A 22,378-nucleotide genomic window follows, 5' to 3' on the forward strand; every position below is an offset into this window, starting at 1 on the left:
GGCGAGGTGGCGGGCACCTGTAGTCCCAGCTACTCGGGAGGCTGAGGCAGGAGAATGGCGTAAACCCAGGAGGCGGAGCTTGTAGTGAGCCGAGTTGGCGCCACTGCACTCCAGCCTGGGCGACAGAGCAAAGACTCCGTCTCAAAAAAATAAATAAAAAAATAAATGTAAGTCCTTTGAGCTTATCCTTCAGGGAGCCACCAGACAAGTAAAAATAAACAATTTTTATTGTTTATTCTTTGACAATAAGAAATAGGCCCCCCTTTGCTTCCTCAGTACTAGGAAACCATACTGGGAATATGGGTTATCTTCAAAGCTGTTGCTGAGCGGGAGACAGAGCCAGCACAAGTTAAAACACTACAAAACCCTTTTACTGGGACTCAGGGGTTTTTTGTTTCCTTTTTCCTCATTAAGGGTTTGCCTGGTTACTATAAACTTTTGATTAGTTATGAGAGTTCCGATAGTTGATTCTGACAGGTTTTTGCTGGTTCATTTGTTGTTTTGTGGAAGGACAAGCTTTTGTCATTGTTTATTATACTATTTTCACTGACGTACCCGCTCTCTATTTTTTTAAATGTGGGTTGCAGCCCACTAATGAATTAGTATCTACAGTTTGAAAAAATTGTCTGATATCCTTGTTGTCCTAAAAAATATATGAACCAAGTAATTAGTGGAATTCCATTCTAAGAGTATGTTGATTTAACTCTGTTTATTCACTTTAACAAAGAAGTCTGAAAATATAACTGAAGTTTTGTTTCACCAGCCTTCAAATGTCTTGGCAAAATTGAGGACACTGCTTACCATGTGTGTTATTAGGATATCCAGGAGTTAGTGAAATGGGATCCCAATTATAGATGTGTTCATGTTCACAAAGTCCTTGTACTTAGGGATATTTGTACTGTGCAGTTACTTCTTAGAATGATATTAATGATAGACCCTGTTGTCCTTTGCTTCAGCTTTGGGACATCCGGAAGAAAGCAGCCATCCAGACATTTCAGAACACGTACCAGGTGTTAGCTGTGACCTTCAATGACACAAGTGATCAGATTATTTCTGGTGGAATAGACAATGATATCAAGGTATGTTTGATGTTTATGATATATTTCCATTTCACCCATCTGCACTTAGAAACAAATTTTTTCAAACTTCTGAAATTGTGGTAGCTTTGCACTTAATACCAACTGAAAGGAAAATAGTAATTTGGAACTTATTTTCTTTTTCTCCTGTCTTCATTGACTTCCTAAATTAAAGGTTGCATTGCAGATCTTATAAATGCTGTCAGGGACCAGGCACTTAATGTGAAGTGTGAAGTCTCTGTAGGGGGACTATGTAAAAAATAAAGAGTGCATTTCCTTTTAAAGACATTCAGAATCTTTTTTTAACCATCTTAGTTTAATGGGAGCAGTGAATCAGTTTGTGATTCTGTATCCTCATCTCTCACTGTGTTTTTCTTTTTGACACTATGGAAAGGGAGTTTTCTAAGTTTCTCTAAGAATGAGAGAAGGTAATGATATTAAAGAGGCAATAGACCATATGGCAGTACAGTGTAGCTCAAACTTTCAAGTAATTGACTTGAGTTCTAATCCCAGTTTCACCATTTTCTAGTTTTGTGACTTCAACACCTTCTTTAAGCCTCTTTTTCTTGTGTGAATGCTGAGGGGGTAGTGATAACAAAAACTACCACATGGCATCTACCACATACCATTGTGGCGATTAAATGAGCCTGATTGATTAGAGCACTTAGCAGAATTCCTGGACATAACAAGTGCCAGGAAATGTGTTATTTTGGTCCTGCACGGCTTCTGCCTTCCTTTCCTATTGGCTTCCTTGGGGATCTTAACGACTTTGACCTTACCTTCTGCTTTATAGTGAGAATAGTAACTGTCAGATAAATACTCAACTTTCTGTGTTGTCCTTTCCTAGAAGTTGTACTGTATTTCCATCCCTCGTTGTTTCCTTTGCTGTTACTTTGGATGAAATATCCTTGCTTTTGGCCAGGTGCGGTGGCTCACACCTGTAATCCCAACACTTTGGGAGGCTGAGGCAGGAGGATCACAGGGTCGGGAGACCAAGACCATCCTGGCCAACATGGTGAAACCCCGTCTCTACTAAAAATACAAAAATTAGCCGAGTGTGGTGGTGTGTGCCTGTAATCCCAGCTACTCCCAGTGAGCAGAGATCACGCCACTGCACTCCAGCCTGGCCACGGAGCAAGACTCCATCTCCAGAAATAAAGATAGTTTTTTTTGTTGTTGTTGTTGTTTTGAGTCTGTAGGCCAGGCTGGAGTGCAGTGGGGCTATCTCAGTTCGCTGCAACCTCTGCCTCCTGTGTCCCAGTTCAAGCAATTCTCCTTCCTCAGCCTCCTGAGTAGCTGGGATTACAGGCATGTGCCACCATGTCCAGCTAATTTTTGTATTTTTAGTAGAGACAGGGTTTTACCATGTTGGCCAGGCTTATCTTGAACTCCTGACCTCGTGATCCACCTGCCTCAGCCTCCCAAAGTGCTGGAATTACAGGTGTGAGCCACTGCTCCCGGCCTAAAGGTAGTCCTTTAAATGTGAGGGTTTCAATCATTCGTCCCTTCTTTCAACCTCTTCTACTTTTCTTTTTTTTGAGACAGAGTCTCACTCTGTCACCCAGGCTTGAATGCAGTGGCGTAATCTCGGCTCACTGCAACTTCTGCCTCCTGGGTTCAAGCAGTTCTCTTGCCTCAGCCTCCTGAGTAGCTGGGACTACAGGCGTGTGCTACCACACCTGGCTAATTTTTTGTATTTTTAGTAGAGACGTAGTTTCACCAAGTTAGCCAGGATCGTCTCGATCTCCTGACCTCATGATCCACCCGCCTCGGCTTCCCAAAGTGCTGGGATTACAGGCATGAGCTACTGCATCCGGCCTTTCTTTTCTACTTTTCTACTTTCTTATGAGTATTTCATCATGCTTAGGTGTCTTCTCTGGGTGGCAAAAAAAAAAAAATTCTTCCTTTGATCCCACATCCCCTCCTCATATTGCCCTGTGAATCTTTCCCTTCACAACCAAACTATTTTATTTATTTATTTAAGATAGAGTTTCACTCTTGTTGCCCAGGCTGAAGTGCGATGGCACGATCTCGGCTTACCGCATCCTCCGCCTCCTGGGTTCAAGTGATTATCCTGCCTTAGCCTCCTGTAGTTGGGATTACAGGCATGCGCCACCATGCCTGGCTAATTTTGTATTTTTGGTAGAGACAGGGTTTCTCCATGTTGGTCAGGCTGGTCTGGAACTCCTGACCTCAGGTGATCCACCCGCCTCAGCTTCCCGAAATGCTGGGATTACAGGCGTGAGCCACCCTGCCTGGCCCAAAACTTCTTAAAAAGGATGATGATGGTGGTGGTGATAATATTGCTATCACCATCATCTAACACATAGTGCTTACTTTCTGCCAGTTGTTGTTCTCAGAGCTTTACATCATTAATTCATTTAAGCTTCACTATTGGCCTCCTCACGGATCTTAAAGACTTTGATCTTACAACCTCATGAAATAAATCCTACTGATGCGATTGTACAGATGAGGAAACTAAGTTAAAGAGGCACAACAGCTTAACCCCAGGTTACACAGCTAGTAAGTGATGGAACCTCAGTTCAAATTCCAGAGTTTCTTTCTAGAGTTATGCTCTTTTTTTTTTTTTTTTTTTTTTTTTTTTTTGAGACGGAGTCTCGCTCTGCCGCCCAGGCTGGAGTGCAGTGGCCGGATCTCAGCTCACTGCAAGCTCCGCCTCCCGGGTTCACGCCATTCTCCTGCCTCAGCCTCCCGAGTAGCTGGGACTACAGGCGCCGCCACCTCGCCCGGCTAATTTTTTGTATTTTTAAAGTAGAGACGGGGTTTCACCGTGTCAGCCAGGATGGTCTCGATCTCCTGACCTCGTGATCCGCCCGTCTCGGCCTCCCAAAGTGCTGGGATTACAGGCTTGAGCCACCGCGCCCGGCCGAGTTATACTCTTAAATACTTAGAGGAATCCCCTGGAGATGTTTCTGCACTCACTGTCTTCAGTTCCTCACATACCATTCATTCTTCATTCCTAATAGTCTGGGTTTTTTTGTTTGTGTGTGTGTGTGTGTGTTTTTTAACATAATCGCTCTGTACCATAGACCTGGTCTTCTCTCTTCCCTGAGTTCTGTGACAACAAACTGTCCTATCCATCTGGTAGGTCCTTCTCCTTCTCTACATACCATTATGAGCACTCTGTCTGTGGAGTCTTGAAACATCATTATTCGCCAAGGGCCCTTTGCTTTTCTCACTGTGTACATTCCCCAAGACAAATCTCATCTACTTCCATGACTCCATACCTCTGCCGATGACAGTTTTCCCACCCCAGATCTTAAGCTTCAGGTCCCTGTGTACAACTAGCTGTTCAGTATCCCCCACTTGAATGTCTCATAGGTACCTAAGAATTTAGGTTTTCCAAAATTGAACTTCCCATCCCTTTTCCATCATATAAATATTTGGAGAATGAAGAATCAGAACATGGAAACTTAGATCAACTTTAATAGCTATGCACAATATTTCCCAGAATGGAGATGGGAGCTCATTGGCATCAGAATCACTAGAAGAAGGCTTCTTGTGCACATGAAAATAGGTTAGTGTCATCAAGCTATGATAACTTTTATACTTTTCAAGATATGTAAATTTACATACAGTGAAATAAACATTTTTGGTGTACAGTTATAAGAATTTTAATGTTTGCATAGATTCACTATCACCAACAAAGTACCAAATTTGATTGATGCCCACTGTGGGGATACACTAACCTAACAATAATACTCTTGTGCTAGTAAAGTCTTCCTGCTACCAATAGTATGGCTTACTTTGGACTCTTTATCTGGACTGTTCCTGGACCTTCTGAAGAATTTGTGCTATATAGCACAAATTCTCACAGCTTAAATAAAAGAAGCTAGCCTCAAAAGGTTATATATATATAGGATTTCTTATATGATATTCTCAAAAAAAAATTATAGGTCAAAGAAGAGATCAGTAATCAGCAAGTGTTAGGGATGAAGAGTTTTGACACAAAGGAGAGTAGTTAGGAAATTCTTGGGGTGATGAAAATTGTTTGGTACTCTGTTGGTGATAGTAAACTAAAAAGTGTGGCCGGGCGCGGTGGCTCAAGCCTGTAATCCCAGCACTTTGGGAGGCCGAGGCAGGCGGATCACAAGGTCAGGAGATCGAGACCACGGTGAAACCCTGTCTCTACTAAAAATACAAAAAATTAGCCGGGCGCGGTGGCGGGCGCCTGTAGTCCTAGCTACTCAGGAGGCTGAGGCAGGAGAATGGCGTGAACCCAGGAGGCGGAGCTTGCAGTGAGCCGAGATCGCGCCACTGCACTCCAGCCTGGGCAACAGTGTGAGACTCTGTCTCAAAAAAAAAAAAAAAAAAGTGTTTGCTGGGCGTGCTGGCTTACGCCTGTAATCCCAACATTTTGAGAGGCCAAGGCAGGCGGATCACTTAAGGTCAGGAGTTCTAGACCAGCCTGGCTAACATGGCGACACCCTGTCTCTACTAAAAATACGAACATTAGCCAGGCATGGTGGCATACGCCTGTAATCCCAGCTACTCAAGAGGCTGAGGGACGGGACTGGCTTGAACCAGGGAGGCAGGGGTTGTGATGAGCCAAGATTGCACCACTGCACTGCAGCCTGGGCGACAGAGAGAGACCCTGTCTCAAAAAATAAAAATTTTTTAAAAAGCTAAAAAGCATTTAATCTGTCCACAAACATTCAAATTTTTCTGCCAATGCTTCATTTTTGGGAAAATTTTTAAATTAGAAGTGCACCTAGCACTGAGAGTCCCCTTGTTTGTGTACTGCATATATCATATTCTCTTTTTTTTTTTTTTTTTTTTTTTGAGGCGGAGTCTCACTCTGTCGCCCAGGCTGGAGTGCAGTGGGACGATCTCGGCTCACTGCAAACTCTGCCTCCCAGGTTTACGCCATTCTCCTGCCTCGGCCTCCCGAGTAGCTGGGACCACAAGCTGCGCCATCACACCTGGCTAATTTTTTTGTATTTTTTAGTGGAGACGGGGTTTCACCGTTTTAGCCAGGATGGTCTCCATCTCCTGACCTCGTGATCCACCCACCTTGGCCTCCCAAAGTGCTGGGCTTACAGGTGTGAGCCACCGCGCCTGGCCTGCATTCTCTTTTCTAAACAAAAAATCATTATAGACTTTTCCTAATTTGTCTTCTTATTTACCTTAAATGTTTTATGGAGATACAAAAATTGCATTCAAATATATGTTTAACAAATCAACTTTATTGGGAATAACATTATTAAAAACTAATTACAAGTATAATAGATTTAGTAATAAAAGTGATACTTTGTATATTAAAGTGCAGATAATGTAAAAAGAAAAATTGTAAAAATAGGTAAGTCACTAGTTTCATCATCCAAATTCAGTCACTGTTACTATTTCACAGTGTACTTCCTTCAAGTCTTTTCTGTAACACAATGTTTTGTGTGTAAACATCATGATATTCACTCTTTAGATAATGCTTTTTTTTTTTTTTTCCCGAGAGAGAGTCTTGCTCTGCCGCGGCTGGAGTGCAGTGGTGCAGTCATGGCTCACTGCTGCCATGACCTTCTGGGCTCAAGCAATTCTCTCACCTCAGCCTCCCAAGTAGCTGGGACTAAATGTGCATGCCACTATGCCCAGCTAAATTTTTTTTTTTTTTTGAGACAGAGTTTCACTCTTGTTGCCCAGGCTGGAGTGCAATGGCACGATAGCTCACTGCAACCTCCACCTCCTGGACTCAAGTGATTCTCCTGCCTCAGCTTCCCGAGTAGCTGGAATTACAGGCACCCGCCACCATGTCCAGCTAATATTTTGTATTTTTAGTAGAGACATGGTTTCACCATGTTGACCAGTCTGTTCTAGAACTGCTGACCTCAGGTGATCTGCCTGCCTCGGCCTCCCAAAGTGCTGAGATTACAGGCATGAGCCACCATGCCTGGCCAGCTTGGTTTGTTTTCGTTTTTGTTTTTTTAGAAATGGGATCTCAACACATTGCCCAGGCTGGTCTCGAACTCCTGGCCTCAAGCAGTCCTCCCTCCTTGGCCTCCCAAAGTGTTGGGATTACAGGCATGAGCCACTGTGCCCAACCATGATCTCTTTTCACTTATTATCACATAGCTGATCCTTTGTAAGGAATCCCCCACCCCCATCTTTGATGCATTGCTGTGACTTGCTCTCTTACCTTCAGATCACAGCATAGATATCTCTTCTAGAAAGTATTTCCTAAACTAAGCCCACCTCTAGTTGCTGTCTATCAAATCATTCTTATTTTCTTGGAATTGTAGTTAGAATCATTTTCCTTTCCATTTTTTGGTTTTATTTTGAGGTCTCACTCACGTTGCCCAGGCTGCAATGTGGTGGTAGAATCATAGCTCACTGTAACCTTGAATTCCTGTGCTTAAGCAAACTTGGGATCATTTTTTGATTTGCCACTTAATTGCTAGCTTTGTGATCTTAAAGTTGTTTTAACCTCATCATCTCCATTACTTATCTCTGAGTGGGAATTGTCAGCTCACCTCATGTAATTGTTACATTAATTAAATGAGGTAAGGATATGATATGCCTAGCACCATGGCAGGGACATAGTGTGTTCAGTATATGTCAGTTGCCATTATCATCATCATTTTTATTTTTATTATTACAATATTAAATAATTTAGTGACAACCATGTCATTGGACATTTAGGCTGTGTCATGTGAATCACTATCACAGATTATGCTGCTCTGGACATATTTGTGCGTGAAAGTTTTTCTGTATTTGTTTTCTTAGAATAGATTTCCAGGTGAAAAATTAATGTGTTTTAACAAGTATAAGGATGTTTCATATTTGGGATACAGGCTGCCATATTGTTTTCGGGCAGCAGCAGTTAATACAATATTTGAAACCAAGTTGCTAGAATTATTTCTTTATTTTTGCTCTTGTATAACAGAGATGGACTGGAGAGAGTTGTGTGTGTGTTAGAATTTAGTTAGAAGGTAGTCTTCTCCCTATTAAAAATACCCTGTTGATGGCCAGGCACGGTGGGTCATGCCTGTAATCCCAGCACTCTGGGAGGCCAAGGCGGGCAGATCACTTGAGGCTAGGAGTTCCAGACCAGCCTGGCCAACATGGCAAAACCCTGTCTCTACTAAAAATACAAAAATTAGCCGGGCGTGGTGGCACGTGCCTGTAGTCCCAGCTACTCGGGAACCTGAGGCACGAGAATCGCTTGAACCTGGGAGGGGGAGGTTGCAGCTAGCCAAGATAGCACCACTGCACTCCAGCCTGGACAACAGAGTGAGACTCTATCCTGATTTTTTAAAAAAAAAAAACCTTTTGTTACATGCAGAGGGGAGAGTAATTGCTCTCTCAAACTCAGGAAGATTCTTAGTTGTCCTAAAGACCTCATACATTTCTTTAAACGTGCAAAAGAGAGGCTCCTTTTCAATCAGAAGGACTCAGGAAATGTCAAACCTGAAAAGAACCTTAGACATCACCTCCATCCCTCACTTTATAGGTGACTGAAGTGAGTCCCTAAGAGGTTAAGTGATCTGGCCAAGATCAAATAGTCATCACTTAGTCAGTGGTAGAGACAGGACCAGAGCTCTATCTCTACAGGGCTAATAGTCTTACCACTCTGTCTTGTTACCTGTAGTCGATTAACAAGTACCTTTTAAGCACCTAGAGGCTTACTGGTCTTGAGCCCTAGCACGACAAATGACCACACTGCCTCACTACATTAGGAGATGCTTCTCAGAGAGCCTGGTTTTTGTTTGTTTCTCAGTCTATCTTAGGTAGCACTGCCTGTTCTAAGAAAGAGAAACACATAAGGAATGGGAACCCTTTTTAAAATCTGAGGTGAACAAATTCTGTGTATATTTATGAGCAGATAGACTGTTCCCACCAATCTCTTGGAACTTCCTACCTGGTGATAGGATTGGGGAGTCAGAGGAAAATGAAGAAAGAAGAAAAAGTGTCACTTGAGAGCCTGATGGTCTGGCTGGCAATCTGGCATTTCTTATAACCCTGAGCTCTAGTTAGGATGGGAGTTCAGTTTGTAATTTTTTTTTTTTAATGTAATGGTTAAAAGGATAGATTAGGCCAGGCATAGTGGCTCATGTTTGTAATCCCTGCACTTTATGAGGTTTCATCCCTTCAGTTATTAAATATATGGGCCAGGCCAGGCGCAGTGACTCACGCCTGTAATCCCAGCACTTTGGGAGGCTGAGGTGGACAGATCACAAGGTCAGTAGATCGAGACCATCCTGGCCATGGCCAACATGGTGAAACCCGTCTCTGCTGAAAACACAAAAATTAGTTGGGTGTGGCAGTGCGCACCTGTAGTTCCAGCTACTTGGGAGGCTGAGGCAGGAGAATCACTTGAACCCAGGAGGCAGAGGTTGCAGTGAGCCAAGATTGCACCATTGCACTCCAACCTGGCGACAGAGGGAGATTCGGTCTCAATCAATCAGTGGGCCAGAAGGATCTTTCCAGAATATACATCTGAATGACTCATTTTTCTATTTTGAACCCTTCTGTGACTCCCCAGTGAAGGAAATAAAGTGCAAGCCAGGCATTCAAAACCTTTCATGAGCTGGCCTCTGCTTGTCTACCTCATCATCTGCTGCCTCTGGGTGCCTAATTTCCTACAATCCAGCAGTTTTTTTCATGCCCCTCTACTTCCACAAATTATCTTCTCCTAGTAAATACCCTTCCACTTTGTCTAAGTTTAAAAAAAAAAAAACTTTCAGACCCTGCTCAGGCACTTCATTTTCTGTGAAAGCTTCCCTTTCTCACTCTCGTCTCTGTTCCACCAGGGTTAACCCCTCTGCCCACTTTGCAACTGTACCTTGCATAGGCCTCTCGTTACTTGCTTAAACGTCTTAAGTTTTCCTTGTTATACTGAACACTCCTTGAGAGCAGGGGCCATGTCTTTTTTTGTCATCTCCAGCAGTACCTGCCACTAATCAGATGCACAGATTTTCATTGAACAGCTGATTAGGATACTTGCAAAATGTTTTGCTTAAATTCTTGCTGTAGATTTTTTTTTTTTTTTTTTTTTTTTGAGACAGAGTTTTGTTCTTGTTGCCCAGGCTGGAGTGCAGTTGTGCAATCTCAGGTCACTGCAGCCTCCGCCTCCCGGTTCAAGTGATTCTTCTGCCTCATCCTCCCAAGTAGCTGGGATTACAGGTGTGCACCACAATGCCCGGCTAATTTTTTGTATTTTTAGTAGAGAAGGGGTTTCACCATGGCCAGGCTGGTCTTGAACTCCTGACCTCAGGTGATCCACCCACCTTGGCCTCCCAAAGTGCTGGGATTACAGGAGTGAGCCACCCCTGCTGTAGATTTTTTTTGGTGGCAAATCCTGGATACTTTTTGGCCCTGCACAAACAAGGTGTACAGGCCTCAAAGAGGAAGTTTGGAAATAACACACAAGTTCTGTGAGGGGTTGGCAAAGTGCATTCTCTCCTAGTTGTTACAAAGCTAGATTTCAACAGTGCCTTCTCAGAAGAGAAGGAACAACAGCTTGAACAAAATGTCAGACATTTCAGGCTTTCCTGATTACTGAAGCAGCAAACATCTTGATATAAAAAAGATCGTATGGAAAATGTGTTGGGCTCCACACATAGTGAGTTACTGATGGAGAAAGTGGAGTTGTCTGCCCTATGTATTGCTCTGCTATGTAACACCTAACTCATTTCTAGATAAGGAAAAGTGTCTTGATTTAAGGAACAGCAAAAGTTTTATGTACTTAGAAAAAAACTTTTGCAATATGAAATAAAATTGGGGGGAAATTTGTATTTTATGTAATACCAGTGACCTTAACAAAATTACTGTTCTTTTTGCCATGTGACTTTCCAGACTATTTCTGTTAGCTTGAAAATAATGTATGTCTGTGTAAGGACAAATACTGTTTTGTATTTTCCTTTTTTGCTTAACAGCTTATTATGTAAATATTTTTACATTTGGTCTTCTGAGTTATTTTTAGGAACTGCTTAATAATAGCTACACATTATTGAGGACCTGCCATGTGCCAGGCATATGCAAGCATTCTTATAATCCTTACAACAGCCATGAGAAGTAGCTAATCTTACAGACCAGGAAACAGGCCCAGAAAGAGTTAGTGACACAATGATACATAACTCTTAAGTGGCAAGGACCAGTTTATTCCTACCCTAAGTCACCACTCTTTCTACTCTGTCATGCTATCTCCTATATGAGAATTCAGTTTTGCAACGTGCTTATGAGACATAATTTAGTAAACCACCTGTTTTTCCTGCTTGACATTTAGGTTATTTTCTGTGTCTTACCTTTCCTATGCAAGCAATAATCAATCTGTTATTTATTTTTCTTTTAATAAATGTGCTTATCCATAGTGTGTGTTCATGTACGTACCCATACATGTACATATATATACATTTATTGTCACATATTGTTACATTAAATGAAAAATTTTAAGTATCTATATTTTTCATATTGTTAACACAAATTAAACATGTAATCATAATGGCTTTTTAAATGATAAACTTATTTGTTTTATGTATTTATAATAATTTGTAATGGCTAAGAATCATAGTTTAAGCATTTTAAGCACTCTTTAGTTTTTTTCTTTTTTTTTTTTTTTTTTTTTTTTGAGACAGAGTCTCGCTCTGTCGCCCAGGCTGGAGTGCAGTGGCCGGATCTCAGCTCACTGCAAGCTCCGCCTCCCGGGTTCACGCCATTCTCCTGCCTCAGCCTCCCGAGTAGCTGGGACTACAGGCGCCCACAACCGCGCCCGGCTAATTTTTTGTATTTTTTTAGTAGAGACGGGGTTTCGCCGTGGTCTCGATCTCCTGACCTTGTGATCCGCCCGCCTCGGCCTCCCAAAGTGCTGGGATTACAGGCGTGAGCCACCGCGCCCGGCCTAGTTTTTTTCTATAGTAGTTTTTATTTTGCTATGATTTGAAAATAACCTTTCTGAATTCTGTTTTTTTTTTTGTTTAATACTTTATCTTAACATTTGATATGCATTCATTTATATTTATCGAGTCAGACATGGTAACCTTAACTACCTTTTTAGAAAGACAGAGGTTGGCCAGGCATAGTGGCTCATGTCTGTAATCCGAACACTAAGAGGACGAGGTGGGAGGATCGCTTGAGCCTGGGAGTTCAAGACTAGCCTGGGCAACATGGTGAAACCCTGTCTCTTCAAAAAAAATTAGCTGGGTATAGTAGCATGCTCCTGTAGTCCCAGCTACTGGGGAGGCTTAGATGGGAGAATCACCTGAGCCTGGGAAGTCAAGGCTACAGTGAGCCATGATAATGCTACTGCACTGGGCAACAGAGTGAGACCTGACTCAAAAAAAAAAAAAAAGGGTGTTTTTCTCTTTGACAGAAATCCTGTAGAGTAATATCAGTAATATCAGTGTCTCTGGGCAATTGACTCTTGTCTCTTGTCATTCTCTTTCTCTGCTTTTATTAATTTGATTTCTGGGGGCACCTTTTTGTTTTTGCAGGTCTGGGACCTGCGCCAGAACAAGCTAACCTACACCATGAGAGGCCATGCAGATTCAGTGACTGGCCTGAGTTTAAGTTCTGAAGGCTCTTATCTTTTGTCCAATGCAATGGACAATACAGGTAACTTTGGAGAGGAAATCTCTCCCAGGATCCAAGGAAAGTCAAAGATTGCTCACAGATTCCATCAGATGATTAGAACGTGTTGTAATGGTGAAAGCTTTAGGTGAGATAGTTAAGAATCTAGGACTGTAGTCTCAGATCTCTGTCTTGTCCCTGAACGACTTTGCACACAGCATTTCTTCTCTCTGGGCATCAGTTTCTAACATTGATAAGAGGACTGGACTTAACCTTTAAGACCCATCTCAGCTCTGGTATTCTGTGTATCCAACAGAATATTAGAAACTCTAGGTGATGAGTTTAATGAAAAAGATGTGAATCTAGAGGTCTGTTCAAGGCAGTTCTTGTGCGTTTTCAGAGAGCACCAAGCTTGGATGATCTCTTTTGCTCTTTCCTGACAGTCTGTCTTCCCTCCCCACTCTGAAAGCATTGGTGTGGGAAGAAGTCTTCATTAAAACATTCTGGATTTACACAAACACACTCTTGCTTTTTCTCTTTACTTGTTTTTGAGTTGTAGGGTGGGAGGATGGGTCACTATAGAAAAAAAGTAAGGTGACTTGCTGGATTATATGCTTAATGTTGAGGGAGTTTGGAAATGGCCCTGGTATACAAATTTATAGGCTTGTCAGGAACTAAAATGTACTCCCTGATATTTTGTAACAAAAACAATACCTGACATTCGTTGGCTACTTAATAAATATTTGTTGAATGAATGGAAATCTTTATCTTTTGACTGTATTCTCAATAGCAAACGTTCATTCATAGCTTTGCCTTTTTATGCCTGCCTGACTCTAAGGATTGATAATACTTTTTTCATACTCAAATAAAATGACATCACTGAAATTCCACTACAGGTATAGCGTCAGTTACGACGGCTATAGCTACTGCTTACAATAGATGTTTATACACACATAATCTAGCATTAAAAAAATTTTTTCCCTTAATTTTTTTTATAAGACAGGATCTTGCTGTGTTGCCCAGGCTGGTCTCAAACTCCTAGGCCCAAGCAAGCCTCCCAAGTACCATGCCTAGCTAATTCTAGCATTCTTTATAATGAGGAACAATGAGGTTTCCTAAATTGATATTAAAATAAGGAAAAAATAATAGAATAATTTCTTATGGCTGCATAATAAAATTATAAATTCTTTATTTTTGTTTGTTGCCTACAAATTTTCTTTAAAATAGTGTTATTGGCTGGGCGGAGGAGATCACCTGAGGTCAGGAGTTCGAGACCAGCCTGGCCAACGTGGTGAAACCCCGTCTTTACTAAAAATACAAAAATTAGCCAGGTGTGGTGGTGGGCGCCTGTAATCCCAGCTACTTGGGAGGCTGAGGCAGGAGAATCACTTGAATCCAGGAGGCGGAGGTTACAGTGAGCCAAGATTGTGCCACTGTACTCCAGGCTGAGCAAGAAGAGCGAAACTCCATCTCAATCAATCAGTCAATAGTATTATTTAAAAAAGAAGACAGATAATTTTCTCTTCATTTTACGGAACAGGAAAACCAAGACACAAACAATCTCACTGTTTACCTGACATCACCCAAATATGCAACAGAGCTAGAATTAGAATCAATGTTTACTTTTTCTGATTTTTGGTATGGTACAGTGCTCTTTTGATTTATTTAACCTTCTATATTTTATATATATATCTGACCTTGTTCAGTTTTAGACTCTCAGGTGCCTATATGAGGGAAATTAGGAAAGGGCAATGTAAGGTTGGTTTTTATAAGTTCATTGTCACAGTAGTTCATGGTATTTAGTTTGTCACATTGAAGCTTTGCTGGATGTGACTCTAAGCTGGCAGAGAAATCTTGCAAAGTATCTTTTTGAAATTAGTATCACACCCAGCTGCATTCTGTTGTAAATTACCAACATTGAGTGTGACATTTTTCCTTCCTGCCTCCTCAGCTAGCCCCAGTTATTGGGATTTAGATGTATTTTCCTGCTTGAAAAAGAGAAGAGCCTTAACAGGTAGCAGTGTGTCGTGTTGGACTTCACCTATCCAGGAAACAGCATCTGTCATTGATTGATGTGATACTAATTTCAGCTGGGTGCCCACGAGGCCTCTGACCGATAGTTGTTTTGGTTGGTTTGTTTATTTGGATTTGTTTTGCAGTTCGTGTCTGGGATGTCCGGCCATTTGCCCCCAAAGAGAGGTGTGTAAAGATATTTCAAGGAAATGTGCACAACTTTGAAAAGGTGAGTTCTGCTTGGCAGAGGAGTTTTACTGTTCATTTACTTCAGAGAAACATTTAAGGTGGTACTAAGGATAGGGAGCAGTAGCTCTGCTAAGAATGGACTTCATTCCTGTAACACTGCTCTTAATCAAAACTTGTTGCCAAAAATAAAGCTAATAGAAATAATAGTGACTGGGGAGAAGCCAGTCACATAGCCCAAAAGGAATGGAGCCAGCCCTCAAACTGAGGGCATCTGACTTGACACCACCCTCAACAGGACACTCCTGGCCTTTTAATTACTTGTAAATTTTACCCTCCTAAATCAGTTTTCCATATGGAACCCAAGCTCCCATAGCTGTTACCCGGATGGTCTCCCTATCTGCCTCCCCATCCTGTGACCACGTGTTTTAGAATCCTAAGAATACATCTCTCCCCTCAGTAACTACCACAGCCCAAGTTCTGAGAGAGAAAATTTTTTTCAAACCCTCAAATTTCAAGGTCAGCTCTATTGAAAGAAGCTTTTCCCCTGAGAGAATTTGTTAATAGAGATTAATTTTTTTTTTTAAGAGCTCATTGAGATTCAGTTTCACTGTATAAATCAAATTTTATTTTTTAGACCTGGCACAGTGGCTCACAGCTGTAATCCCAGCACTTTGTGAAGTCAAGGTGGGAGGTCAGGAGTTAGAGACCAGTCAGGGTGACATAGTGAGACCCTGTCTCTACAAAATATAAAAAATCTGGTTGTGGTGGCATGTGCCTGCAGTCTCAGCTGCTTGGGAGGCTGAAATGGGAGGATCACTTGGGCCCAGGAGGTCAAAACTACAGTGAGCTATGATTGTGCCACTGTACTCCAGCTTGGACAACAGAGCAAGACCCTATCTCAAAAAAAAAAAAAAAAAAAAAACCCCAAAATTTATTATTTGTTGGGTTTGTGTGTATTTTTCTTAAAGATAGTTAGGGAAAAAAAAAAGAATAATGAGTATCAAGATAAATGGAACAAAGGGAACCTCCATTTATAAGTAGAACAAAATTTTGTTGTCAGGTTCAATCTAATTAACTGTAAGTTAAGCATTTTCTACAGTTTTTATATGGTGTAAAATAACAAAGTATGCTATTTTGAGCATAGAATATAAGATAATTACTGACCATCTTCCTGAGAAGAATAATTAAAACTCTACTTAGGAAATGTAAAGCCTCTCAGTGATTCTGCAGCCTTGCAAAGAGGAGTTTGGTATATTACTATTCAGTGGATTCTTATTTATTATAGAACCTTCTGAGATGTTCTTGGTCACCTGATGGAAGCAAAATAGCAGCTGGCTCAGCCGACAGGTAAGGATTACTGGGTGCAAAGTAAAGAATGATGTAGCTGGCCAGATGTGGTGGCTCGCGCCTGCAATTCCAGCACTTTGGGAGGCCGAGGCGGGCGGATCTCCTGAGGTTAGGAGTTCGAGACCAGCCTGACTAACATGGAGAAACCCCATCTCTACTAAAAATACAAAATTACCTGGGCGTGGTGGCACATGCCTGTAATCCCAGCTACTTGGGAGGCTCAGGCAGGAGAATCACTTGAACCCGGGAGGCAGAGGTTGTGGTGAGCCGAGATCGCACCATTGCACTACTCCAGCCCGGGCAGCAAGAGCGAGACTCCATCTCCAAAAAAAAAAGAATGATGTAGCTATGCAGGATGTCTTCTTGTGTTTGATACATAAAGTGTGGATATGGAGCTAGAGCAGACATAGAGTTATGACTGTACTTGAAGATGAAATTCTGTGCAGTATGAAGGGTTTCAAAACCGTGTTGGACAAACATAATTTCTGCCCACTTTGGAGACATTTTAGACCTACAGGATCAACGATTTGTTTGATTCTGTTGGGTTCTCTTTGCCATCAAAATAAATTTCAGTCTCATAATCTGTCACTAGTCTCCCTCACCACCTCCTTCTTCCATGCTTCAGTTCATTTGAATACATATTAAGTACCCACCTCGCCCACCATCACAGTGCTGCTCACGTGGAATTTTCATATTCTAACGTCCTTTTGTGTTCTCGCCTCCAGGTTCTCTCTCACATTCCCTCTTCATTATCCAAACTCCTATATCTCTCTAGGAACCACCTCTATGTTACATCCGTAAACTGTCCCTGGCGCCCTCTCTCTATTACCTCTTGGACATAACTAATTGTTCTTTGTGCTGTAATCCCATTTCATACATCTAACCTTTATTAGCATTTATTACATCTTACAATCAGACAGACAAAGTGAGGTACCCCCACTGAGTTACTTTCTCATAGAGATTAGGGAATGAATCTTAGTCATTTCTGTGAACCCATGGCACTGTTGTCAGTGCTTGAGCTTTTTTTTGTCAGTGCTTAAGCAATTCGTTTATATTACATGAATGAATTCCTAGCTGAAGAATGGCAGTCCAGTTTTACCCTGCATAGCAGCTCAGCTATTGGTAACGCCTGTCTGTGTTGGAGATGATTCAGAGCGGTGTCTGGGTTAGTGGGAAGTGCAATGATTGCTAGGTGCAGGGTGTAACAAAATGCGGACTAGGTATTTTCCACCCCATGCTGAATTAATCAGCTAAGACTTTATGAAATATGAATCTAAACTGGCTCAGGCATTATGTGCTGAATGAGAAACAGAAGGGAGAGAATTTTTCTGTTAGATGCTGTTGTATTTGGCATGTCTGTGGTAACCCGTGTTTGGGGGAGAATCAGAGGTTGAATAGGGATGTCCAGGTGTCAAGTCTGATGGGCTGCAAATGAGGCCTGGTAAAGAATGATGAGACCCTCTGACAGCAAATCCTGTGTTTAGCTCCCATTGGGCAGTGTCTTGACCCTTTTTAGCTTAATCCTATCCTCCCCTTTAGAGTTTCTCTTCCAACCCTACGGAAACAAGCACCATCCTATAAATAGGAAGCCTTTCTTGGGCTAGCCAGGGCTTTCAGCATATTCTAGGATTTTCCCCTATTTGGGGCCCTAACACTGCCACACAGAAGCTGCACTGTGGTCTGTCCCATACCTTTCTATTAATTAATCATACTGAACATATTTAAATTCCAGAGTCTGCTTTTTTTTTTCTCCTGACAAGTTTAATGCCAAGAAAAATGGACTAGTATTCAGGTATTTTCTAGAGGAAAAAGAAAGAGTCCAAGTGAAAGTATCACATTGATTATTTGAGTGCAAGTGGTTTAGAGAGCTGCCTAGAGGGGGAAAGCTGAAGAATTTTAAGTTGTCAAGTTACTAGAGAAGACTTTAAGAAACAGACTAAGGTGTCTCATATTCTGATATAGTAAGAACTATCCTAATATTTTTACATAATTTTCAGCAGAAAGAGTGTATCTTTCTTTTGTAATTAAATTTTCTTGTTTGTTTTTGAGACATAGTCTCGCTCTGTCGCCCAGGCTGGAGTACAGTGGTGCAATCTCCACTCACTGCAAGCTCTGCCTCCCAGGTTCACGCCATTCTCCTGCCTCATCCTTCCGAGTAGCTGGGACTACAGGCACCCGCCGCCACACCCAGCTAATTTTTTGTATTTTTAGTAGAGACGGGGTTTCACTGGGTTAACCAGGATGATCTCGATCTCCTGACCTCGTGATCCGCCCGCCTCGGCCTCCCAAAGTGCTGGGATTATAGGCGTGAACCACCACGCCTGGCTGTAATTAAATTTTTAAATTATATATACATACTTTTTTTTCTCTGATGAGCAGTTTATTTCTGGCATTGGCCCTTTCTGAATTGTAGTATCCTCTTTTTCCTCTTTCCCTCTCCACTGTACTTTTAAACTTTACATGTGGTCGATGATGCACACCTTTAATCCCAACACTCTGAGAGGCCAAGGTGGAAGGATGGCTTGAACCCAAGAGTTCAAGACGAGCCTGGGCAAGATGGCAGGATCCTGTCTCTATAAAAAAAAAATCTTAAAAATTAGCCAGGCATAGTAGTGTGCACCTGTAGTCCCAGCTACTTAGTAGGCTGAGGCAGAAGGATCCCTTGAGCCCAGTAGTTTGAGGATATAGTGAGCTGCAATCATACCACTGCTCTCCAGCCTGGGCAACAGAGCAAGACACCATCTCTTTTAAAAAAAAAAAAAAAAAAAAAAAAAAACTTCACATGTGGAAGCGTGGTCTGAGGAAAGCCTACCCTTTCTACCTGCTGGGGGTTGGCCAGATTTGACAGGCCACCTCGCCAATTAGCCCCAAGTCAACAAGCAGCTCTGTTACATAAGGCTCCTAGTTCCTGCCAAATGTTGCCATGCCAGAGTAAGGAGAGGGCAAGGAACTCCTCCAAATTTAGCATCTAATTGGCAGCCATCAAGAGTGAGGCCTTGAAGTGTAAACCCTTGGAGATCTGAGATTCTGTCTTTTATGTGCCTGGGAAATGTATCCTCAGAAAACTGCTTTTCAGCTTGGCCTGAATTTGGCAAATCTCTCCTTTCTACTAACTAATAACTTACAGATCACCTCCTCTTATTCAAACTTGAAACTATATATAGTCCTGTAGACTACAGGAAGGCTGGCCAGTCTCTTGGCCAAGAGTGATTTATTCAGCCCATTGACTTCATGAGATTCTGTTTTGATGATGAGTATACTTGTAATAACAATAGCTATAATTAATTCTGTGTGCCAGGCACTTTGCGTATATTACCTCATTATTTTTCTCAACAAAATTATGAGATCAATATTTTCTCCATCATTGTAACTAAGAAGCTTAGAGAAGTTAAATGATCTGCAATTATTTAACTTCTCTGAGCTAAGCTTACTTAGCTAGTAAATAGCTGCACTGAGACTTGAACCCCAGTCTTTCTGACTCCAGAGCTCATACTCTTTTACTGTGCCACACTGCCAATAATTGAATTAATGAGGACCACCTTTTTGTGCGTGACAGGAAAGAAGACAGTAGGAAGGGTATGAGTATCAGAGCCAAGGAGTCTAGACTGATGGAGTTCCTGCTTCTCCTCCATCTTGCTCAGAGCTTAGTTTCTATGGAGCCTAGCTGATGACAGCTAAATAGTATAATTAAGAAGCTCTTGTTTATTTGCATTTTAGACCAAAAGTGTAATGTTGGATTAGAACTAGGCATTTTATAATCCAGTACTGGTGAATGTACCATTTTTATGATCAAGTACTGGTGAGTTGTTGATTGCACAAAACAAAATATGTAAATAATTTTAAATACCTGCTTCAAAACCACCAGCCCTTTATATTTACCAACAGATGAATTTTACTTCATCAGATTAAGATAATAGACCCTTTATTTTTAGCCAGTATATTTATGGATGGTTAAGTGAAAGTAAAATACGGGAGTATATTAAGAGCTCCAGAGTCTTGGGTTCAGCTCTGTAGTTTCTGTGGCTGCTGAAGAGGTGGTCAGGAATATAGGAACCCCCTGCTGGGCTCCTGGTCACTTCTTTCTGCTCCATGGCAGGAAGCCTTCAGCACAAGACATCAAGGCAAGCTTGAATAAGAAAAACAATTTCTTCTTCCTAAGCCATGTCATATCAGTTATACAGAAGTACTACTTTGGGAAACAGTCTTCAGGAGAGCCTAGATGAGCTCATACAATCTCAGCAGTTCACTCAACTTGCCCTTCAAGTTTTACTTCAGTTTGATAAGGCTATAAACGCATCATTTTGGCTCAGAGGGTTAGGAACAGAGTTGATTTCAGTGGCTCTCTAAATACATACAGATTCTGCCATATGCCATGCATGGTGGCTCATGCCTGTCATCCCAGCACTTTGGGAGGTGAAGGCGGGAGGATCGCTTGAGGCGAGGAGTTCAAGACCAGCCTCGACAACATAGGAAGACACTGTCTCTACAAAAAAAAAAAAATTAATTTAGAAAAACAAAAAGATTCTGTGATAATATGTAGACTTTTATATTCAATGATATTGAATTACAAAAGGTGATAGAACTTATTAAAGTGGATAAAGTGAAAATTATGGCCTGTGATGATAAAAATACTGGCTGTAATACTACCGAATGAATAGGAAAAAAATCACGTTTTTATGACATCTTCTGTTACTATTCATCACTTTTGAAGAGAAATGTAAAAATTTTTTTATTCTAGCATTGCAGAAATTACATTGTGTTATTTTGGTATTTCAGTAGTTTTCAGTAGTATTCAGAGTATTTCAGTAGAAAGAAATTTAAAACTCTATAGCCTCTTATATTACCTTTATTATACAGCATGAAAAAAACATGAGACAGGATCTCACTCTGTCACCCAGGCTGGAGTGCAGTAGTGCCATCTCAGCTCACTGCAGCCTCTACCTGCTGGACTCAGTCAGTCCTCCCACCTTGGCCTCCCGAGTAGCTGGGACCACAGGCATGCACCACCACACCTGGCTAATTTTTTTTGTAGAGAAGGGGTTTTACCATGTTGTCTAAGCTGGTCTCAAGCGCCTGAGCTCAAGCAGTCTATCAGCCTTGGCCCCCCAAAGTGCTAGGATTACAGACATGAGCCACCATGCCCAGCCTCATAATTTTTTTTAATGACAAATAAAAATTTTGTCTTCCTAAGAACATTCTCTAATAAGCTTTTTTTTTTTTTTTTAAGAGTTCTAATTTTAGTTTTGCCATTGATGAACTGTATTGCCTTGGAAACGTCACTGTGCCCCAGTTTTCTTATCTCTAAAATAGGGAGTTTAGAAAAGCTGATATCTTTTTTCTCTTTTTTTTGGAGACGGAGTCTTACTCCGTCACCCAGGCTAGAGGACAGTGCCACAGTCTTGGCTCACTGCAACCTCTGCCTCCCAGGTTCAAGCAATTCTCCTACTTCAGCCTCCCGAGTAGTTGGGATTACAGGCACACGCTACCACACTTGGCTAATTTTTTGTATTTTTAGTAGAGACTGGGTTTCACCTTGTTGGCCAGGCTGGTCTCAAACTCCTGACCTCAGACGATCCACCCACCTCAGCCTCCCAAAGTGCTGGGATTATAGGCATGAGCCACCATACCCAACCTAGACAAGCTGATTTCTATTGGCCCCTTCCCATTCTAGAATTCAGTATTCCTTCTGCCTGATAATTCAATGGAAAATTTGACTCAAGTGAGTATTAGGTTAGCAAATAGTATAAATATTTTATATACCAGACACTTCCTGTCCTTTCTCGGGGCTCTGTTTGAATACAGTACGAAAAAGTTCACCCGGATCTGCAGCCTAGGCTCCCACCCTGCCATGAGTTGTGTTACCTTTTAGACTTCCTGGATGAGTATGAAGTTAACTGTAGCCTAATTATACTAGACACTCTGAAAAAGGTTTTTGTGTGATGTCTGCAGGAAAACCTTTCTTTTCTTCCCTGTGGTGTTTCCCATTTCAGAAGCTTGTATTCAAACATGCCAGTAATGCTTATATTTTTAGTTATTCTTATTTCTCCACCCCATTGCTCAAGAGCTGAGTTCATGTCTTATTCAAACTCTGTATTCCTAGTTTCTAAAAGCCAGAACACGGTTCAGTAAATGTAAGGTAAGTAAATAATTGTTGCTTCCATTTCCTTTAAAAAGCCATGCCTCTGCCTTACCCCCAGCTCTAGGAGGCCTTACCCTTGCTTTTCATGATACCTTAC

The 22,378-nt window shown here is 41.6% G+C and overlaps 1 protein-coding gene and 1 pseudogene across 1 annotated transcript in view; both read left to right on the top strand.

Moving 5' to 3' along the window:
- Positions 1-22,378, top strand: part of LOC105494605 (small nuclear ribonucleoprotein U5 subunit 40) — a 39,606-nt gene that overhangs the window by 14,662 nt on the left and 2,566 nt on the right. The window contains exons 5-8 of the mRNA XM_011763162.3: positions 957-1,079; positions 12,518-12,638; positions 14,753-14,835; positions 16,081-16,142. Coding sequence (XP_011761464.1) covers positions 957-1,079; positions 12,518-12,638; positions 14,753-14,835; positions 16,081-16,142 — 389 coding nt within the window. The remainder of the gene's footprint in view (positions 1-956; positions 1,080-12,517; positions 12,639-14,752; positions 14,836-16,080; positions 16,143-22,378) is intronic.
- On the top strand, positions 16,165-22,374 carry LOC105494604 (transcription initiation factor IIA subunit 2-like; annotated as a pseudogene).

This window comes from Macaca nemestrina, chromosome 1, assembly GCF_043159975.1.
Source record: "Macaca nemestrina isolate mMacNem1 chromosome 1, mMacNem.hap1, whole genome shotgun sequence".
Lineage (NCBI taxonomy): Eukaryota > Metazoa > Chordata > Mammalia > Primates > Cercopithecidae > Macaca > Macaca nemestrina.